The following is a 21,125-nucleotide window of genomic DNA, read 5'->3' on the forward strand; positions in this document are numbered from 1 at the left end:
ACCACCAGTAGCATATCAACTACCCTTGTTTATCTCCTGGAACAACATATCTATATTATCTTCTATATTATCCAGGACTTGGTGATCTCAATGTAAAAGAAAGACAGCTGTCCGGACATCTATGGAATTAAATCTTTCTTCAGTAACTTTTCTAGGATTCTAACAAGAAAAAAGGCAGCAGGTCGGATGAGTATTTAGTCTAATACAATCCTCAGAGATTAGGCTGCTCTCATGTTAATCCACCTCTGATTAGCTAAATCATAGTTATACATGGCAGAAATCTGGAATGTCACAATACTTGGTATTAAACCTTTACAAAGGCCTGACTGAAGAAAGTTTAAAATCCTAGGGACACTGGGTTGCCCTGGAACTAGGTCTATGGAACTAGCACAAATCAGTGGAATCAGCCTTCTAGGTGTGGACAGGAATTTAATTAGTCTGAATACAGGGTTTAAAATATATTTTTTTAAATAAATACATTTCTTAAATGACATCCGGAGACTCAATCCCACAACAATTAACAAATTCAATCTTACACAGAAAGAAAGACAGGCTATACAACAGCTCCAGCAGGACAAAGGTATCACAATACGTCCAGCAGACGAAGGCGGGGGTATCGGGATACTCGACACAGATCAATATAACAAAGAGTGCCTTACACAACTACAGACACAAAGACTTACCTGCTACTCCCAAAAGACCCCACGAACCAATATAGTGCAGAACTCACACAATTATGTAATGAGGCATCCAAAATTGGGATACTTACCGAAAAAAAAAAAAAATTTCTGGTAGGAAAACAAGAGAGAATCCCCATGTATTACACAGTCCTCAAGATCCACAAAGACCCAACTAACCTCCCCGGCTGCCCAATAGTCTGTGGCATAGGTTCAATCACATCCAACTTATCACAATACATTGACCAATTCCTGCAACCATACGTTCAGAACTACCCCACTATTTAAAAGATACAACCCAGATAATGAACATTACTGAAAACCTGACATGGCATCCCAATTATTATTTACAGCAGACAGGCACCACCATGGGAACCAGATTTGTGTCTAGTTATGCCAACCTATTTATGACCAACACTCTCAAAATCATTGATTAGGCCTAAGTTATAAAATTTTAATCTTTATTGAAAACATAAATACATATAGACATAAAAGGATTCACTGACAATACAGAATTATGTCTCTTGATCCGACAATGTGCACAGATCATTGATCAGGAAGGGACGGGGTATAGGATACAGGTGAACCCCTACTCCTTGGAAGACCCTACCTAGTCTAAACCTACCTAGTCACACACGTTATCGTGGGTCCACGCGTCTGAGCTGCCAAACCAGGGAAGGCCATTGAGCCGAAGATTGGGAACTTTATCGTCCCTTCTTTTTCCCTTTATTGTTGTCACATCTTTGACACGCCTACTATTGTGCAACCATCATCACTTACCACAGCAACCATCACATAGAAAGGGAACCGCTATTGTACTGACCATGATGGACTGATTGTAGGTCTAGGAGTGCATTGATTTCTAATTGGGAGTCCTGGTCTTGAATTTTACCTGTTCTTGGAGGTCATCTAAAGTGTATCTATATAGTCCTGCTGAAACAATTCTGGGACTACTTCACTACTCTTGATGTGCAGTTTTTTGCGGCTAATACATGGGGTTAATACAGAGTTATATCCACCTCAATTTGGCCGTACTCTGGATTAGGCCGGCGTCATATGTATAATATAGGGGACGCATCATTCGACATGTATCATATATACTGAATGAACTCCGCTCATACGTTGGATTGTTATCATAATCAGTTTTGACTCACTCAACTGTGCTTTATAACTTAGGCCTAATCAATGATTTTGAGAGTGTTGGTTGTCTACTAAATTATCATTAAGGGCATTTTTATCATATATATATATATATATATATATATATATATTGAGGATTTATACATCAGTTTTCCTCGACAAGTGATTTACAACCTATTTATGTCAGCATGGGAGGAGTCTACCATGACTCCCCACCTAGGCGCCGGTTTGGTCCAATTGCGGCGCTACATTGATGATCTCATACTCCTCTGGGACAAATCGCCCATAGAACTAGTCGCTTTCATCCAAAATTTAAACACAAATTACCACAACCTCAAATTTACATCATCCACTGATTATTCCCAGATAGAATTCTTAGACCTCACCATCTCCAGTTCCTCAGGAAAACCTGCATGTAGTACATTCCACAAGCCCACTTCCACAAAACGGTTTTATATTATTTTCCAGTTGTCATTTACCCAGGAATTGCACTGAAACTGTGCAATTCATATTTGAAGCACAAGACCTCACTACCAAATTTCAAGAAGAGTTTGTTATCCACATAGAATCCTCCAGAATGCAATGTCCAAGATTTCACAACAAGAGAGATCTTCATATTTCGAAGACACCCCAAAAATCAAAGATCACACTGATAACAAGATTTGCCTCATATTACCCTATAATAACGCACATAAGAAAGCTGAAACAACCATCCACAACAATTAGCACCTTTTACATCAAGATAAATCATTACATCATATCATACCACCTGTCCCGAAAAATCATATACACTAAAGCCCCGAATTTAGGTCTGAGTTGCTCCAACCATACAAAATTCACACACATAAAGAAACGATACTTTGCTATCCATCAAAGGTTTCCACCAATGTGGAACCCAAAGGTCTGAATTCAGAGTTGGAGTTATTTGGATTCCTTTAGAACTCCTGTTGGGCTCTGATCTGTTCCCCGTCCAATACCTAACACACAGGACTTTCCTTCTAGCAAGTCTCACTATCAGTTATCCGCAGATGTCCATTTTTCTTACCGCAACTTTATTTATATTTTATTTTTATTTATCTTTTTTAAATTTTTCATCTCAATTTATTCTATTTTTATTTATATTTATTTTCATAATTTTATTGATATGCTCATTTTTCCCCATGTCCATCCTAATCTACCATATTATATTCATTTTCAATAATCTATATTCCATTTATTTTTCTATTCTGACATGCACTTCCCTATATGAACATCAACACATCAAGATTAGTATCACTTATCCAGGTTATGCATGTATGATATACATTCATCATACACCATTGTGACACACATATCCATATGTATTGCTCTTTTACTGGGGACATTACCATTAGTCCTTATTGCGAAAATTAGGTTTTAGCTGGTATATTCTCTTTTAAACTTTATATTCTATTTTAATTTCATTATTTTTCGAATGTATTTTAGCTATTAATGGAAGCTACTATATGTACGTATGCATATGTTTTGCTTTGTTTGTTTTTTATTTCTTTATTTAACTTCCAATGCACAACCCCTGATCCTGTGAAATAAGTGTTCCACTGACAAATGGTTACCAATCAAAATGGCACACTATAAAAGCCTGCCATACCCCATTCAGTCACATACAGCGATTGATAAAGGGGGACTCCCCCGAAACGCATCTGAAGATACCCACGCAATCTACTAACTACCGTTGCCACCCTACTGCTTCTGCAAATTCTTATGATCAGCTCCTCACAAGTGCCCCAGTCCCCGCAACCTAGGACCACCACATTGTGTGTTTATACGCCTAACTGCTGCACGAGGATAGCTCTCTGATCAGGTTTGCCAACACTACCTGTGCTACTCAACTACCACCATCCTGAGCCGGACGCCGGTCCATGACACAGAGCAGCCAAGGGAGCCAGCACCTGCACGCTGTACCACACAAACAGCGCTTCTCATCGTTATCTTCTTACAGCTACGAGCTTCACTTCACCCGTATACAGCTATGATCTCTACTTTGGGACTACAGGTAAAAGACAACTTTAGGCCAGGAGCAGCCCGTGCCAACCTGTGGGGCATAACTGTTACAGATGAGTAGTTTGTCATAACGATTTTCTTTCCAACTGTATTTATTCCTATCTCAAATTGCTTGTGCGGTAGTACTAACAGACGGCCATAAACTGTTCCAAATCAGCATTCGGCACTATCAAAAGATACTATTTTTCCTTTAAAGACGCCTTTATATTGTAAATATACAGGTTTTAATGACATATATACATCCTATGTTACGATCCTAGTACCAGAATTACCATTTGGATTTAAAGGGGTATTCCAGGAAAAAAAACTTGTTATATATATATATATATATATATATATATATATATATATATATATATATATAAATCAACTGGCTCCAGAAATGTAAACAGATTTATAAATTTAAATTACTTCTATTAAAAAATCTTAATCCTTCCAATAATAATAATTATCAGCTGCTGAAGTGGAGTTATTCTTTTCTGGCTGGCAACAGTGCTCACTGCTGACATCTCTGCTTGTCTCGGGAACTGCACAGAGTAGAAGAGGTTTGCTATGGGGATTTGCGTCTACTCTGGACAATTCCCGAGACACGTATCATCAGAGAGCACTTAGACAGAAAAGAACAACTCAGCTTCAGCAGCTCATAAGTACTGAAAGGATTAAGATTTTTTTTTATAGAAGTAATTTACAAATCTGTTTAACTTTCTGGAGCCAGTTGATATATATATATATATATATATATATATATATATATATATATATATATAAAAAAGTTTTTTAAGTTCAGAAAAGCGGCAGATTACATTCACTAAACAGCATATTCATTGCATTTTATTATATGTTTTATTGTGATATTACCCATCTGAATCTGTAGCAAGGGTCCTGCTCAGATTGTATATGCTTTATTTTATAAATCTATTCAATCATTTCTAATAAAATATACATTTATTGACAGAGAACGAGCTGCATCCTCAGTTTTTCTTCAAAAAAGTTTTGAAAAAAAATTTTAAGCATTTTTTAAACCCTACATTCAGAACAATTTAATTCCTGTCCACACTAGAAGGCTGGTTCCACTTATTTTTGATTTCCTTGGTACCTTTTGGGTAGGGTGTAACTCAGTACCACGGTGTAAACAGCGTTCATTCTCATAGTGTGTAGCCACCCAATTCCTATTCATTTTCATGTTAAAAACCATCTTCCAGATTTTTTAATATATGGCATTGGTGACCAGTTTGCAACTCTTCTTTAGAATTGATCACCTCCTTAGACAGTCCTTTTTTTTTAATAGAATGGCCTCTTTAAATCCATGCAGATAGTTATAGATTGTGACGGTCTGGATGAACTATCTTCCCTTGATAAAGTAGATCTTGAGATATTGGTAGATGTATGGGGAATCCATGCTAGCTGTTCTAGAAGGTTAAACCAGGCTTGTCTGGGTCAATATGGGGCTATGAGAAGGACCTTGGTTTTTCCTGCTAGAATCTTCTGATAAATACGTGGAAGGAAGGGGGTTGATGGAAAGGAATATGACAGATGGAACCATCAGAGGGTGATCTTGAGGGTTCAGAGAAAAGAATGTAATCACTTCCCAGTTATTTTTGGTGGAAAATGGTTGACTTTTGGGATTACCCAGTGGCAAGATATCATCTAAAAGACCTCTTCCTTTAGACACCAGCCTCCCAGATCCACCCTGTGATGGCTGTAAAAGTTTGCCAATACGTTTTCTATGCCATTGAGGTAAGTAGTTGAGAGGGATAAAATGTTCTTCTTAGCCTAGCTGAAGATCCTTGAGGAAAGATTCTTAAGACTAAAGACTTCTTTGAGATCCCCTTTTTTTTTCTTCAAAATGTTTTTATTAAGGCTTTCAAAGCATTACAAGTATCATTATACAAATGTGGCATCATGATCAATGCATAGGAAAATAATTTAGTAGATATCTGCCACATATAGGTTACAAAATCAGTATAGAATTATATATCACCAACATGGTGAACATACGAGTTTAAGAAACTAGAAGAGGAATTTGAATTCATATACTACAACATTATTGTACGGTGCTTTATACCAGATCATAAAGTGTGCATATGCCCAAAACATTTCACAGATACAATAATCATTAGTTATATACGGGAAAAGACCACTATCCCTTCTAAAGAATGGTAAGTTTTATCATATTGTATCCAAGGGTATAGAAGGCTTTGTTGTACCTCCCCATATTGCCATCATTTCTTCCAATCGGAAGCTATGACTTATGGCATCAGGTACCACTATCATTCTTGGAATCTCCTTCTTCTTCCAGTACCTAGTCAATACTAATGTAGCCAAGATTCTTAGAGCTCCTTTGATATCTCAGATGGGCGACCATAGTGACATTGCCTGATAGGATCCAGATATGAAAAATCTCTAGACACTCCTGAGTGCTCTTAGTTCTCTCTAGTTGGAGGAGCGCATTTCTTATTTATTTATTTTTGTCTGTGGTGAACAAGGTCCCTGAAAGAAATTTGAACTCACTTGGGTCCCCCAACCCAGAAGACTTGCATCTTTGTGGTTTGTGATTTTTGGATGAGGATAACAAAGGATTCTTCTTTCTCAGGTTTCATGTGGACAACCATCAGCTTAGGGATTTTTAGACAAGAAAGTAGATTGATATTGTTGTCGGTTACATAGGACAGAATCATTTTTGCAGTAGTCTAAAGTAAGCTTGATTCCCTGGTACTGCTGGAATGCATGAGGTCACAAATCCCAGAACAGACATAGCTCCCCTTAGAGAGCAACAATCTTTCCTCCTAAATAATCTTGTTGTGTCTCAGCACTAAATGCTGTCCTGTAGGCTAAAGATTGCCTAAGACATCCCTGTGTTGGGCCCACTGCTCCGTTGTGTAATTCATTATACTGTGTTGTATTCCTGTGTTATGTTGTGTTAAATGATGTACTGTACCCTTAAGGAAATGCTCCAGAGTGACCCGGTGACCCTGATGCCCCAATGGGTGCACTCCAACATTGGCCTTTATGTAGTGTGGGGGGCGAGGAGTTGTTTAGTTGGGAGGAGTCTGGTGTTGTGTGCAGTTCTAGTGCAGAGCTCAGTGTGAGCTGAAGTAGAGTTAAGTGTGAGAGGAGTCTCGGAGTTGAAGAATTGAGGAACAGAGTGAGGAGATCTGAATAAAAGAGCCTAAAGTCTGCAGCCACACCAATCTCAGGAAAACCTCAGCACATATGTGAAAGTCAAAGCCTGGCAGTAAGCCCTGAGTCTTCGGGGAGAAACATAGTCTTTAGTCAGTCAGCACAAAGTCTCTAAATCCAGTGTGGGCTGCCATAATCACTAATCTGCAGTTCCACCCACTACAAGTCTCAGCAAGGCGAAAGGCTCCTAGAGTTACACTCTGCACCAAAGTCTGCACTGTCACAGATTTACTAATTCCTGCAACAGTAAAGATAGTTATTCGTAACCTTGCATCGGTGTCATCCTTGTCCCCTCGCTTGGGCCAGGCGAAGCTATCTCATCCTTGGACTGTGTAGGTTAACGGTGTCCTTGCGTCATGAAAAAGTTAACTCTACCTTCCTTCCACCTGTGGTGTTGCCACAATCTGATATTTTGAAGAAGAGGCTCCCCTTTTTCCTCTGGAGAATCCAACAGCTGCTGGAAGATGTCTGAGTAACAATAAATGTTCTTGGTGGTGGTGGGGTGAGGGAGAAGGGGGGGGGGGCGTAGAGAATTATTTTGTATTTGTTTTTCAAGGAGTACTGTAGTGAAAAAAAAATTACCCCTTATCCAAAGGATAGGGAATAAGTTATAGATCTATGAAAACAAAGCCACAACTCTAATTTCAGTATACTTCTTATATATTAGTTTTTACATCTTTGCCAAGCCATGTGAACCCACACTCCCCTTTTCAGAATTCCTACAATGCAATTGTTATCCCCAGAGAATCACAGCAATGATAAGATGTACACAACATTAAGAGATTCTGTGTTACTCACGGCATTCAGGTCTTGAAACTTTGACTGCAAAGCAAAGTACTCCATGTATGTTGCGAAGCCTTCATTTAGCCATAGATCATTCCACCACTCCATGGTCACAAGGTTTCCAAACCACTACGAGACAAAAGCATTGAGAATGGTAGGATATAGGTAGGATAATAGATATATTTTGTGTTAGACTGGTGGAGGTCTAAACACTGGACCCCTAAAGTCACTAGAACAAAATAGACTTTAGAATCCAACACTTCTATTTACTTTATTCGACTGGCTTGTCCAGACAAAATCACATAAGAATACTCCTTTCACATTTCAGCCCTGTGAGCTCCTCAGCATGATAAAAATGGAACACTTTCACAGCACATTCAATAATTTTGGTCAAACCCAGTAATACAATTGTGTGAAAGAGATTTATAATGGCCATGACCCATGTTGAAAGGGTAGCTATTACTTTTAAAAACTTCTGACATGTGATAGCCACAGGTCAGATATTTTGGTCGGTGTGGGGTCTGAGATCTTTGGAATCACACAGAGCTTGTACATATATAGTTATCTGCTTAAAGAGGACAAGTGGCCAACCCTCAAAACATAAGATTGCATTATCGTTAAATAGCTTAGGGTGCCCTGTACACCTTTTTACAGTTTCTTGATATGCCTACCTGTTCCCGAGATATAAGGGTTTACAGGTTGTCTGACAACTAAGGGTATCGGTCAGATGGTTGTGAACTTAATTTTAATAATGGGAGTGAATATGAGGTGATGGGTGGGGTTATCCACTCCAGTATTAATATTAAAGGGGCACTCATCAAAACTAATCAAAACTAATACAAACTATCTCATGGAACAGTCTATAGCAGCAGCCCAGTATCAACTCCCAAAATTTTTGAGCGTATGGGGGAAATGGCATCAATTTATGGATAGTCTAACAACACAGGAAGGCTAGTAAACTAGCGGTACGTATGGGGAAGTAGAGACAAAAGACATATGAAGAACAGGCCGAATCTATACTTCAAATTTTCAAATTTTTTTTTCTCTCCTTATCTTTTCTATCTTTATTTTTCCTTTGTGCTCTTGTGCTCTCTCTCACCTTCCTTCTCCGCCACCTTTTTCCCTCTTGGGTATGGGAGTTTAGAATTGGGGTGGGGGATCTGGGAGGCGGGGAATAGTTATTGATTTATTTTATTTGTGGAATTAGTTGAATTCCAATGCTTGATTTCATTGTAAGATGATTTGTTAAAAAAAACTAATTTTTGCTATTGCACTCCTTATGGTATATAAAACATCTTTCTAATGTACTTTGTGTAAAAAAAATGCCACTAGGTATTTATTTGGGTTGGCCTTAAGTCCATTTTAACAGCTACAGCCCCTAACCCTCTGCCGGCAGATAGGGCAGCATGAATTTAGTGACAAATTCAGACAGGGGCCTTGCAATTCTCAGACTATTTATTTTCAACTTCATAAAACTTCCATCCAGCACCATATTAAGTCTAACATAAGTGTACCTGATGGGCCAGCTCATGAGCGATGACTTGAGTGATCAGCTGCTTATCCATAAGTGATGAGGAGTTCTCTTTGTAAAGAAGTGTGGTCTCCCGGAATGTAAGCAGACCCCAGTTTTCCATTGCTCCTGCTTGAATGTCTGGTATAGCCACTAGGTCTATAGAATATGACAAGTCATAATAAAAAAAAATATGAATGCTCATAAGTAGAAAAACTTAACTTTGTAAGAAATACATGATAAAAAATGATAACATATAGTGCTGCTGATTGATAACCATCAGCGTACCATGTGTCCTGAGTCTTAGGCCGGGTTCACACTACGGTATGTTCAATTGGAATTCTGCAAAAAAAAAATTCTGCCAGAACATTGAATTTGCTCAATGTTCCCTTATCTACTTCCCAGACATTGCCATCTATGGGGACTGCAATGTCTGCATGGTCCGAGCACAGACTAATTTCTTTTTTCTGTCTGGAACTTTTCAAGTGTGAACCCGGCCTTACCAGCGTCAGGCTACGTTTTCTGTGTTTCCTGGTCTTCCTGCTCTGGTGTGCTTCTTGCTGTTTCCACTCTGTCCACTAGGAGCGGCAAACAAGCACTGGCATGGAATGGATTGTTCCTCCAATCCCTGCAAGGTACTCTCTATATAAAGAAGTCACACCTGTTGCCTGATGCCTCAGCATGGTTGTTTATCCTGTACTGCTAAGGGCTCTGTTGCCTGACCTGAAGTCTGTCGGCTTAGCTTGTTTGTTGATCCTGTGTTCCTGATCCTGTTTGTATTCTGAACTTTTCCTTTGTCTCATCCCCTGGAATCTGGCATGTCTCTCCTGTTATTGACTCGGACTGTCTACCACCATTCCTGACTGTTTGCAGCTTGTTCCAGCCTGCACCTGTAGCCATCTTAGCTAGCTGTTGTCACAGTACCTGCTCTGTTAATAAACACCTTAACCACCTCTGCTGCGTCTGGCGCTATCATGGGGAGCCACTACATGACTGGTTGGTGGCCAAATCCGTAAGCTTTCAAAAAAAAAAAATAGACAACATCTTTTCCCACAATAATGGGGCTGTTAATGTATGTTGACACTGTGCTAAGCTCAAGTGTACAGCATCAGGAAAGTGACAAGAAGTGACTCCTGGCCTCTGTGAAAAGCTGCCAATGGAACAGTGGGGTTTGCTATGGATAGCAAAATTGTGGCTGACCGATCTGGGGGTGAGCTGGGGCTGTGGAAAACAATGACAGAAATGGCATTGATAGTGACGGACTTTACCCCTGCGGTTCAGCCTAAAGAAAGCTAGGCATATATGTGGACCACCAGTGTCATCTAAGTAAATATTGCTGGTATTGTTCCTTTAGTAGTGTTATTTTTTGGTGTATTATGTCGATTTTTAGACACATTTATTAGGTATTTATGCAATCTTTTTTGCAATTGTTTAAACATTTTTTGGGGCTAAAATGGGGGCATGATTTAAGGGTGGTGGGTTTTTAAATACAATTTATTGTATGTGAAATTTTTAAAAGGATGAAATTAATTTCCCACATGAGCATTATTTCTGTTTGCTGATGACACAAAGATTTGCACCAGGGTTGATGCTCCTGGAGGGATACACCATATGTGAAGGGATTTAGGTAAACTAGAGGATTGGTCAGAACTCTGGCAACTGATATTTAAAGGGATGCGTCGGTGGGAAAAAAAAAAAATCTTAATCAACTGGTGACAGAAAGTTAAACAGATTTGTAAATTACTTCTATTAAAAAACGTAATCCTTCCAGTACTTATTAGCTGCTGAATACTACAGAGGAAATTATTTTCTTTTTAGAACACAGAGCTCTCTGCTGACATCACGAGCACAGTGCTCTCTGCTGACATCTCCATTTTAGGAACTGTCCAGAGCAGCATATGTTTGCTATGAGGATTTTCTCATACTCTGGACAGTTCTTGAAATGGACAGAGATGTCAGCAGAGAGCACTGTGCTAGTGATGTCAGCAGAGAAGTAATTTACAAATCAGTTTAACTTTCTGGCACCAGTTGATTTAAAAAAAAAAAAAAGTTTTCCACCGGAGTACCCCTTTAATGTGGATAAATGCAAGATAATGCACCTTGGGTGTAAAGATCCAAGAAGAATATAGAATATTTGCTACAGTCCTGACCTCAGTTTCTGAAGAAAGGGATTTAGGGGTCATTATTTTAGAAGACAAAGGTAAGCAGACATTGTCAAAAAGCAGCAGGAAATGCCAGCAGAATCCTTGGGTCATAGGGAAAGGTATAAGCAGTAGAAAGAGAGAAGTGCTCATGCCGCTGTACAGAACACTGGTGAGACCTCACTTGGAGTATTGAGCGCAGTACTGGAGGCCGTATCTCCAAAAGGATATAGATACTCTAGAGAGAGTTCAGAGAAGAGCTACTAAACTAGTACATGGATTGCAGGATAAAACTTACCAGAAAAGGTTAAAGGACCTTAACATGTATAGCTTGGAAGAAAGAAGAGACAGGGGATATGATAGAGACTTTTAAATACATAAAGGGAATCAAAATGGTAAAGGAGGGAGAGCATATTTAAAAGAAGAAAAACTACCACAAGAGGACATAGTTTTATATTAGAGGGGCAAAGGTAAAGTAATATCAGGAAGTAGTGGATGCATGGAATAGCCTTCCTGCAGAAGTGGTAGCTAGAAATACAGTGAAGGAGTTTAAACATGCATGGGATAGGCATAAGGCTACCCTTCATATAAGACAGGGCCAGGGACTATTCATAGGATTTAGATCATTGGGCAGACTAGATGGGCCAAATGGTTCTTATCTGCAGACATATTCTGTGTTACTATGCATTATAACAATGGCACTGGAAAAATATTGAGGTAATAAACCATTACCACATCAGAACCACACGTTTGCAACTGTCAGGGCTCACATGTGGTGGATACTATGCAGATTAGGACTTTTCTATTGAAGTTAATTGGGAAAGTCTTTAGCCTATCTCCTACATGGTTACATATTCTTATAATGGAAACAGTAGCTTTACTTGACAACTGTGATAGTGTATTCTATATATGTTATTGCTACCATCAAGTTTACAGTGCATCAGATAAGTAAAGCCTTATTGAGTTTATCATCAAAGAAGGGTAACAAAGTTACAGCATGCAGGAGGTTAACCATCACATACCACTTGGCCCCTCTTTTATTGTGGTTAAATTATTAGTTGTTATTATTACAATATAGGGGTGTGAATCGCCAAGAATTTGGCGATACGATTCGAATCGCGATACCAGTGTGGCGATTCGATATATCCCGATATATCGCGATACCGTCTAGGTGACGATACATCACGATATATCCCGATACATCGCCCACCTGGGAGCATTCATAGATCCCAATAGACGCCGCTGTCAGCTTTGACAGCGGCGATCTAGTAGTCCGATGCTCATTTTTCTCATTTTATCCCGTCCGGGCTGCAAAATAAAAGAAAACGCACTTTATCTTACCTGCCAACGAGCCCCTGGAGCTCCGGTACAGGTGTTCGGTCCCCGGGCTGTACTCTTCTTACTTCCTGTTAGCCCGGCACGTCACACGGAGCTTCAGCCTATCACCAGCAGAGGCGGGACATCGCTGCCAGTGATAGGCTGAAGCTCCGTGTGACGTGCTCGGCTAACAGGAAGTAAGAAGAGTACAGCCCCGGGACCAAACACCTGTACCGGAGCTCCGGTGGCTCGTTGGCAGGTAGGATAAAGTGCGTTTTCTTTTATTTTGCAGCCCGGACGGGATAACATGAGAAAAGTGAGCACCGGAGTACTCCTTTAATAGCCAGCCGCGGCGATCGCCGCATGCTGGCTATTAGCGGCGGCCCCCGGCTACTGAAATCAGCCGGGGGTCGTATAGTACGGAGCGGGCACGAGTCGGAGCCCGCTCCATACACCCAGAGCGACGCCGTGTCAGATCCGGCCTGCCCGGCTCCACAAATGTGGAACTTTTATCTCCTGATGCCCAGGACATGCTGTTCCGGGCGTCAGGAGATAAAAATTCCACATCCCTAAAAGAATTGATTCAAAAATATTTTGAATCGATTCAATATCGGCAAATGAAAAAATTGTGATTATCGCGAGAATCGATTTTTTCTTACATCCCTATTACAATAGATGAAATATTTTAGGGCACACATCTAAATGTGTTCCCTCAGTACAAAATATTTAATTAAACAATATATTGTACTTCTGTAGTCATGGAAAAATGTACGAGAGGCGCACATATGAACCTCCCCCCACCATAGTTAAAACAACAGGGTATCTCTGCTCCCTGCCCAGTCACAGACTGATAACAGAATGGTGGCTTGCGGCCAATCATTTTTACGGATTTGGCAGCTTTCAAGTGTTCTCATTTCTAAACCATAAAACAGCATTAAAAGTATGTTTGCCTGAAAGCAACAGAATGTTTTGTAATGTCACACAGATGACACCAAAATCTGATAAACGTCTCTCGCCTATCTCTGCTCATCATCTTGAGATCCCCTTGAGTAGGAATATCAATCATGGCTTCATATCATCAAACATACAGAGTTTGATTCTATAAGCCTTTCAAGTGTTTTCACCTGACGGCACAAAGTAAGAGAACGCCCAAAAAATGATACAGAGAACAAGCAACTCATCACGAGATAACGTGCAAGAATTAAGCTTGATGTAAATGAGATGCAAATGAATGAATGTAATTCAGGAAATAAACATAGGAGTATGGCCTGGAGTGCTACAGCATTACAACATGGGATTAATATGAGGACTGCGAGGGGTTATTAATTCAGCGTGCATTCCTATCTGTGCCACTTGATGATCATTTTTCAACTATTATACTCAATATTATCTGTGTTCCATTTTTAGAAATATATTTAGATTCAGAAATCCTGGGCTAAAAAGTGAACTATATAGATCTTTATTTTATCACGTCAGTGTCAATTGCCTAACCACCAAAGTACCAAGTCACTTTAAAGGGGTACTCCACTGGCCAGTGTTCCAGCTGTGTTAGGAACATTTAGCCAGTGGAGTACCCCTTTAAGCTTTAAATGGATTATCCCAATATTAAAATGAATCTCTTATACACAGGATAGGGGATATCTAGTTTTTAGGTGGGGTCTGACCACCAATTACAAGAACAGAGGCCCGTTGCCTGGATGTGGATGGAGTGGCACGAACATGGCTTAAAAGAAAATCTGTCACTAGGTTCCATGACGTAGCTATAGGGGGTCGCAATTGTGACCAGGTCTGCTGCCCCTGTGCTGCTGTAGCTGAAATTATGCCCAGCAGTTAAGAGGAACTGAGGATGAACAGGATAGGTGTGAGGGGAACAGGGAATCCCCGTCCACTGCCCGACATGCCTGTATATACTGTTTGTAGACGGAGAGGAGGAGGAGCAGAGCTACAGAAGTGAAAAGGCCTGAATGCTCCTCCCCTTCCTCCTCTCCTCCATAGTGTGTGGTCCAAATCCGACCTAATACCTGACATCCTGTGGCCATCTGTTAGAAACCCTCACGTCTCCCATATCATCTATGTACTGTGCCTCACGACTCCTACACACAGTGCCTCATGTCGCCTAAATACTTTTTTATACACCTAAATAGAGAAAAAAAAATTTATTTGGAATACCCCTTTAAGATTCCATAAATTATAGAATCCAGATTAGAAGATGATGTTTATTGAAGATACAGAAAGATGTTTCATTCCTGTACTGTGCACGTCAGCAAAGTAATTGCCTTGGGAACAAATATCATCTTATGTCAGCAATAAATACTACTATCTTCTACATTATAATCTAAAGCTTGTAAAATCAGCACCAGCTAAGGGCATACATCTTTCCTGGCAATACTCTCTGCTGCCTGGGACAGACTGAACCTGAAGGAGTCTGAAGGGGGGCAGGTACCAATTGCCCAGGCAGTGGAGAAGAGCAGTGAGCAAGAGTATTGCTAATGACATAAAGCACTGTGCGTATTATCCCTGTACTGTGACATCACTGTGCGTATTATCCCTATACTGTGACATCACTGTGCGTATTATCTCTGTACTGTGACATCACTGTGTGTATTATATCTATACTGTAACATCACTGTATCCCTGTACTGTGACACCACTGTGCATATTATCCCTATACTGTGACATCACTGTGCGTATTATCCCTCTACTGTGACATCACTGTGCATATTATCCCTATACAGTGACATCACTGTGCGTATTATCCCTGTACTGTGACATCACTGTGCGTATTATCCCTATACTGTGACATCACTGTGCGTATTATCTCTGTACTGTGACATCACTGTGTGTATTATATCTATACTGTAACATCACTGTATCCCTGTACTGTGACACCACTGTGCATATTATCCCTATACTGTGACATCACTGTGCGTATTATCCCTCTACTGTGACATCACTGTGCATATTATCCCTATACTGTGACATCACTGTGCGTATTATCCCTATACTGTGACATCACTGTGCGTATTATCCCTATACTGTGACATCACTGTATCCCTGTACTGTGACACCACTGTGCGTATTATCCCTGTACTGTGACATCACTGTGCGTATTATCCCTATACTGTGACACCACTGTGCATATTATCCCTGTACTGTGACATCACTGTGTATTATCCCTGTACTGTGACACCACTGTGCGTATTATCCCTATACTGTGACACCACTGTGCGTATTATCCCTGTACTGTGACATCACTATGTGTATTATCTCTATACTGTGACATCACTGTATCCCTGTACTGTGACACCACTGTGCGTATTATCCCTATACTGTGACATCACTGTGCGTATTATTCCTGTATTGTGACATCACTGTATCCCTGTTATGTGACACCACTGTGCGTATTATCCATGTACTGTGACATCACTGTGTATTATCTCTATACTGTAACATCACTGTGCGTATTATTCCTGTACTGTGACATCACTGTTTGCACACTATCCCTGAAGAGTACAGAGATAATGTCCACAGTGCTGTTCTGGGGAGCGAATGTGGATCTGGGGACACTGCCGGGGACAGAATATGTCCAAGGACAGTGTCCTTAATACTGGACTGTTCCAGGAAAACAGAGATGATTGGTCACCCCATCTTAAACTATTAAAAACATATCACAGACTAAAAAGGATGCAGGCCTCCACCGTATAAAGTGCCCAAGAGGGACTTATCTATAACATAAAATTATGTCCACATATTGCTATTCTGCTTCATCCTCCTGTATTATACATTTACACAAAATCTTCTCTAAATAGAAGTACAAACCTAATTTTCCAAGTGGATATTTAATTCTGAAGTATTCCGAAAAAAATTCAAGTAATGTAATGGAAGCATGAAGTGCATACTGCGCTTGGTCAATTTTCTGTGGTATAGCATAGACAGATACCTGTTAATAAAAGAAATGTGTTAGTTTGTACAATCAAGTGGATCTAAGCATAAAACATTCTAAACATTATGGATATGTGCACTGACTGTATTTTAAAGCTTAACATTGTTTGTATTACAAAAAAAACGAGTCTCAAATTTTTAGGGTCTTTTTTGGGCTGCAAACAGCCATTTATTTTAGAAACAGCCTTAAACAAGTCCCACAAATAAAATTTTACAGCTCATTTAAAGGAGTACTGCAACAATAGACACTTATTCCCTATTCGCAGTCCCCCGTACGGGAACCCGGCATTACCGCGGCTAATGCACATGTCGTCGACCTCACTCCATACAGCTCTATGGGAGAAGCGGGATGCACAAACACTTCTCCACCTCTCCCATAGAGATACATGGAGGGCCGTGTTGGCTGTGGCATCATGCTGCGGCCAACACTCCTCCTGCAAGGGAGAGCCACGACAGAGCCGGGGTCCCATACAGGACACTTATCCCCTATCATGTGGTTAGGGGATAAGTGTCTATGGCTGAGGATCTCCTTTAATTACAACTGTAAAATTAAACTACATTTGAACTCACATATGTTTTTCAATTGAATTCAGTGGCATTCAATGGGGGAATTTTTTACTTATCTTGATTTTTGAGTCCAAAATACCGATTATATAGCCTTAGATCTTCCCAGCCATGCATATCTGGCATAACATTATATGCATCTGGCTCGAGACAACCCCTCTTATGAGAGTGGAGGTGTCTGGTTCCTATTCATCGATAAGATGTCTGATCGTGGGGTCCGGCTGCTGGGAACCCCTGTGATCTCCAGAGCGGCACCCCAGTCATTCGATGCACTAAGCAAACTCCACTCCATGCCGGATGATGGCGTCCGCAGCTGTCACGCCCCCTCCATTCATGTCTAAAGGGGGAAGCATGACTGCTATGTACTAGCCGCCATGCCCCTCCCATAGACATGAATGGAGGGGGCATGGCATGAGGTCATGAACACGGAAGCTCCAAACGGAAGCTCGTAGGAGGTTCCAGCGTCCGGACCCCCAGTAATCAGACATCTTATCGTATTAAGATGACTATAGGCGGAGTACCCGTTTAAAGTACAGTAATACACATGTTCTCTACCCAGTCTTGGTTCACACTGAATTTTGTGTTTAACATACATGTTTTATCCAAATAGAAACGTATACGGAAACATTGACTTTTTGTTTCTCTACTTTTTACCAGTTTCCATTTCATTACTTTTTTTTGCTGTATATCATAGCGTAGTAGTCTGTGATATTGTGTCCAGTAAAATGTATACTTTGCATTGTGTTTCTTTTTTTATAATGTAATAAAGTTGGTATTTTATAATGTTAGTCAACGGAAACAGAGATTACTCTCTGTATGGCAGTATTAGTTGTTTATATCTTTTTTTTTTTTGCACTATTCTTGCCCAGTCTAGTACTGCATTATAAGTACAGAGGGATTAAAAATGTATCTGTCAGTTTATATTAAGGATGCGCTACAGACACCTTTAGATAGGCGACAGGATGTCGATATCAAACATAATTTTGATAGTGTTGATGGGTTTGCCACAACTTATGAAATTAAAGGGTACCTTTCATCAAAAAAACTTTTGATATATTATAGATTAATGTATGCAGAATAACTTTACAATTTCATGTTATTAAAAAATATGCTTCTTTCTATTTAATTTCCACTTTGAAGAAATGACCACTAGGGGTCTCCCTACCAGTCCTGGCAGCAAGCATTTCAGACTCATGCTGGAGTCCTAAACACTACAAGCTGCCAGTCTGCTTTGTTCACAAAGGAGAACACTCAGAGCTGCCAGCCTGCTTTGTTCACACCCTGTTTGGCTGTGAACAAAGCAGGCTGGCAGCTCTGAGTGTTTAGGACTCCAGCATGAGTCAGAAATGCTTGTTGACAGGACTGATCGGGAAAAATACAATAGAAAGAAGCATATTTTTCATTAACATGCTATTGGAAAGTTATTCAACATTCATTAATCTAAAATATATCAAAAGTTTATTTGATGAGAGGTACCCTTTAAGATTTTCTCCCTGGGCTCAAGTGTCAAGGAGGCGGGGCAAATATGCTTAAGGGCCGCAGGAATTGGTACCCTGTATGTCAAGTCAATAATCCAGGACAAGGAGGGGGGAGCCAGAAGGCAAAGTTTCTTGACACTTGAGCCCAGGGAGAAAATCATCATTTTATAAGTTGTGGTAAACCCATTAAAGGTACGACTGATACGGTCACCTATCACCTATCTGATAAAGTCTACAGCTCATATCATGAATATGAGCAGACACATTCACTTTAAATGTTGTATACTGCATTGTGTCAATTGCCTTAAACTTACCAATGTCCCATTCACATCCGCAGTTACATTTTTCATATCAGACACTATAATAGCAACCAGATAGGTGCTCATTTTTACACTGGTTTCAAATTCATCAAGGAGAAGACCATCTGGGAGTACTGTTGTGTTGCTCTAAAAAGAGAATGTGGTTTAGACAAAGCTGAAAAAGTTGGACAGTGACCTAACATAGGAAATTTCATACCAAAAAGCACAGCAGCTCAGCTAAGGCTACATTCACACTACCGTTGCGACACTTGTTTACAACAGGTCTAGTTCTTATAGCAGACTCCAGTCTATGGCCAGGATCAGAGAAACTCTGAACTCAGCCATTTAACCCATTGAAGACTGTGGTCCCCAATCTCAGAATGATTACTCCCCGCTTAAGTCGGGTCACTAGGTTTCCCATAGAACTGATCAAAGACTGGGAAATACTCTGCTGGGAGCTAGAAAAGGACCCCAGAACTGTATGTTTAGAAATCTGGGCAGTCCTTTTTTTAGATGGGCCCACCACTGCCCGATACAATCACTGATCTAGTAGAAAAGGAGTCTTTACATGGATCAATGTTCACTAGCTGATACATGCAGCAGTTTACATACATGATTGTCCGCAGGACATCACCTGTTTACATGGGAAGACTTTCTTCTGGCAAACAATGATTTATAGGGCCAGGCAATCCCATCGATCAGAGGATGAACATTCGTTTAATCATTTGTAGACTGATCACTTGGTCATTTACATGGATAATAATTAGAATGGTCATGTAATAATTCCCCTGTGCAAAAGGCCCATCATTTTTACTCTAACAGAAGTCTGTGAGCTACAGAAATGGAAAGGCAAATGACTGAACAATTTATCTGGTCATTCAGGTCTGGTCTATAAACTGTTAAGTACAGTACGCCCATTCCTTATAATTGCACACCAGAACAAGAGAAACCAGAATACCTTCGGCATGTTTGATAGAGCAATATGTTCTTCACTTCTTTTGATCTTTAGTCGGAATGTGGATTTAAATGCCGGTTCATCAAAGCAGGGAAAAGCTTTTCTTGCTGCGAGGGGCTCAAACTGTGTAGCTGCAAGCCACACCCTGTTAGGAGACACAAGAGTAAACATTAGCATAATGCACTCCCAAAACCATTTAAGATTATGGAATCTATCTGATAAGAGGTAGTGTCATTTAAAAAGAGATTCCAACCAATTTTAAATGATCACACAGCATTTTTTGAAAACCGATTGCCACTAGTGCAGTAAATCACGTGTATGGGTGCATGTCCTTCCTCTTCCTCAAAATAGCTATAAAAAGGGGAATAAAGGTCTACAATGCTCACTCAAACCATGACATGCTTAAATAACCACTGTCCTTCAAAAAACTTTAACATTTACCAAAAATAACTCCTTACTAGAATAAAACAGCTCTAAAGTTATGGCCACTGCTATCCACTGCCCATGGAGAAATCTGTCTCTAGTAATCGCTAGATCAGACAAAATTACAGGAAGTGGGGTGTGGTTTACAGGAAAGGGTTGGAGCCTGAGCCGTGCACCTGCAAGCTGAGTCTGTCTGCCTACTGAAGATTATCCACACTATTCCTCAAAGTTAAATCAAGGCTTCCCTCTAGTTGCTAACCAGCTATAAAGCTCAGGGCAGTGGTCTCCTGTGTAAATACAAGTATACCTACTACTCTATGTCCACAATGCCGCAGTATAATCTCCCCCTCTTTTACCTTCTCAGCAGCAACAACAGTAGCATATAAGTGCTTAGTGTAAGCGATTTATTACTGCAATCCTTCTACTACTGTTTCTTTCCTTTTTGCTCACATAGCAAGTTGCCAACCCTTCTCCCTCCACATACAATCTAGTACTGTACTGTGTAAAGCATCAGTCCAGAATTGTTCCTGTCCAATCAAGTGCATTTTCTCCAGCTTTATGTTATGGCATAGTAGAGAGGAGTATGTATGTGTTTTCATTGCCAGAGAAGTAAGGGAAAGGAAGTCCTTGTATGTGTACTAATGGCAAACAGCCCAGCTCTGGCCTTGCCTTTGGA

The 21,125-nt window shown here is 40.2% G+C and overlaps 2 protein-coding genes across 4 annotated transcripts in view; one reads left to right on the top strand and one right to left on the bottom strand.

The window, feature by feature from the left end:
- The window catches only part of LNPEP (leucyl and cystinyl aminopeptidase), a 125,748-nt gene that overhangs the window by 51,974 nt on the left and 52,649 nt on the right, over positions 1 to 21,125 (bottom strand). For all 3 annotated transcript variants that reach the window (XM_056537562.1, XM_056537561.1, XM_056537563.1), the window contains exons 3-7: positions 20,030 to 20,171; positions 19,087 to 19,218; positions 16,608 to 16,728; positions 9,335 to 9,489; positions 7,836 to 7,949 (exon numbers count right to left, since the gene is read on the bottom strand). In XM_056537562.1, the coding sequence (XP_056393537.1) occupies positions 7,836 to 7,949; positions 9,335 to 9,489; positions 16,608 to 16,728; positions 19,087 to 19,218; positions 20,030 to 20,171 (664 nt within the window). The remainder of the gene's footprint in view (positions 1 to 7,835; positions 7,950 to 9,334; positions 9,490 to 16,607; positions 16,729 to 19,086; positions 19,219 to 20,029; positions 20,172 to 21,125) is intronic.
- Positions 3,730 to 21,125, top strand: part of ERAP1 (endoplasmic reticulum aminopeptidase 1) — a 145,886-nt gene continuing 128,490 nt past the window's right edge. Inside the window, exon 1 of the mRNA XM_056537567.1 lies at positions 3,730 to 3,849. The gene's annotated coding sequence lies outside the window, so the exon portion shown is untranslated. The remainder of the gene's footprint in view (positions 3,850 to 21,125) is intronic.

This window comes from Hyla sarda, chromosome 1 (genome assembly GCF_029499605.1).
Source record: "Hyla sarda isolate aHylSar1 chromosome 1, aHylSar1.hap1, whole genome shotgun sequence".
NCBI classification, from domain to species: domain Eukaryota; kingdom Metazoa; phylum Chordata; class Amphibia; order Anura; family Hylidae; genus Hyla; species Hyla sarda.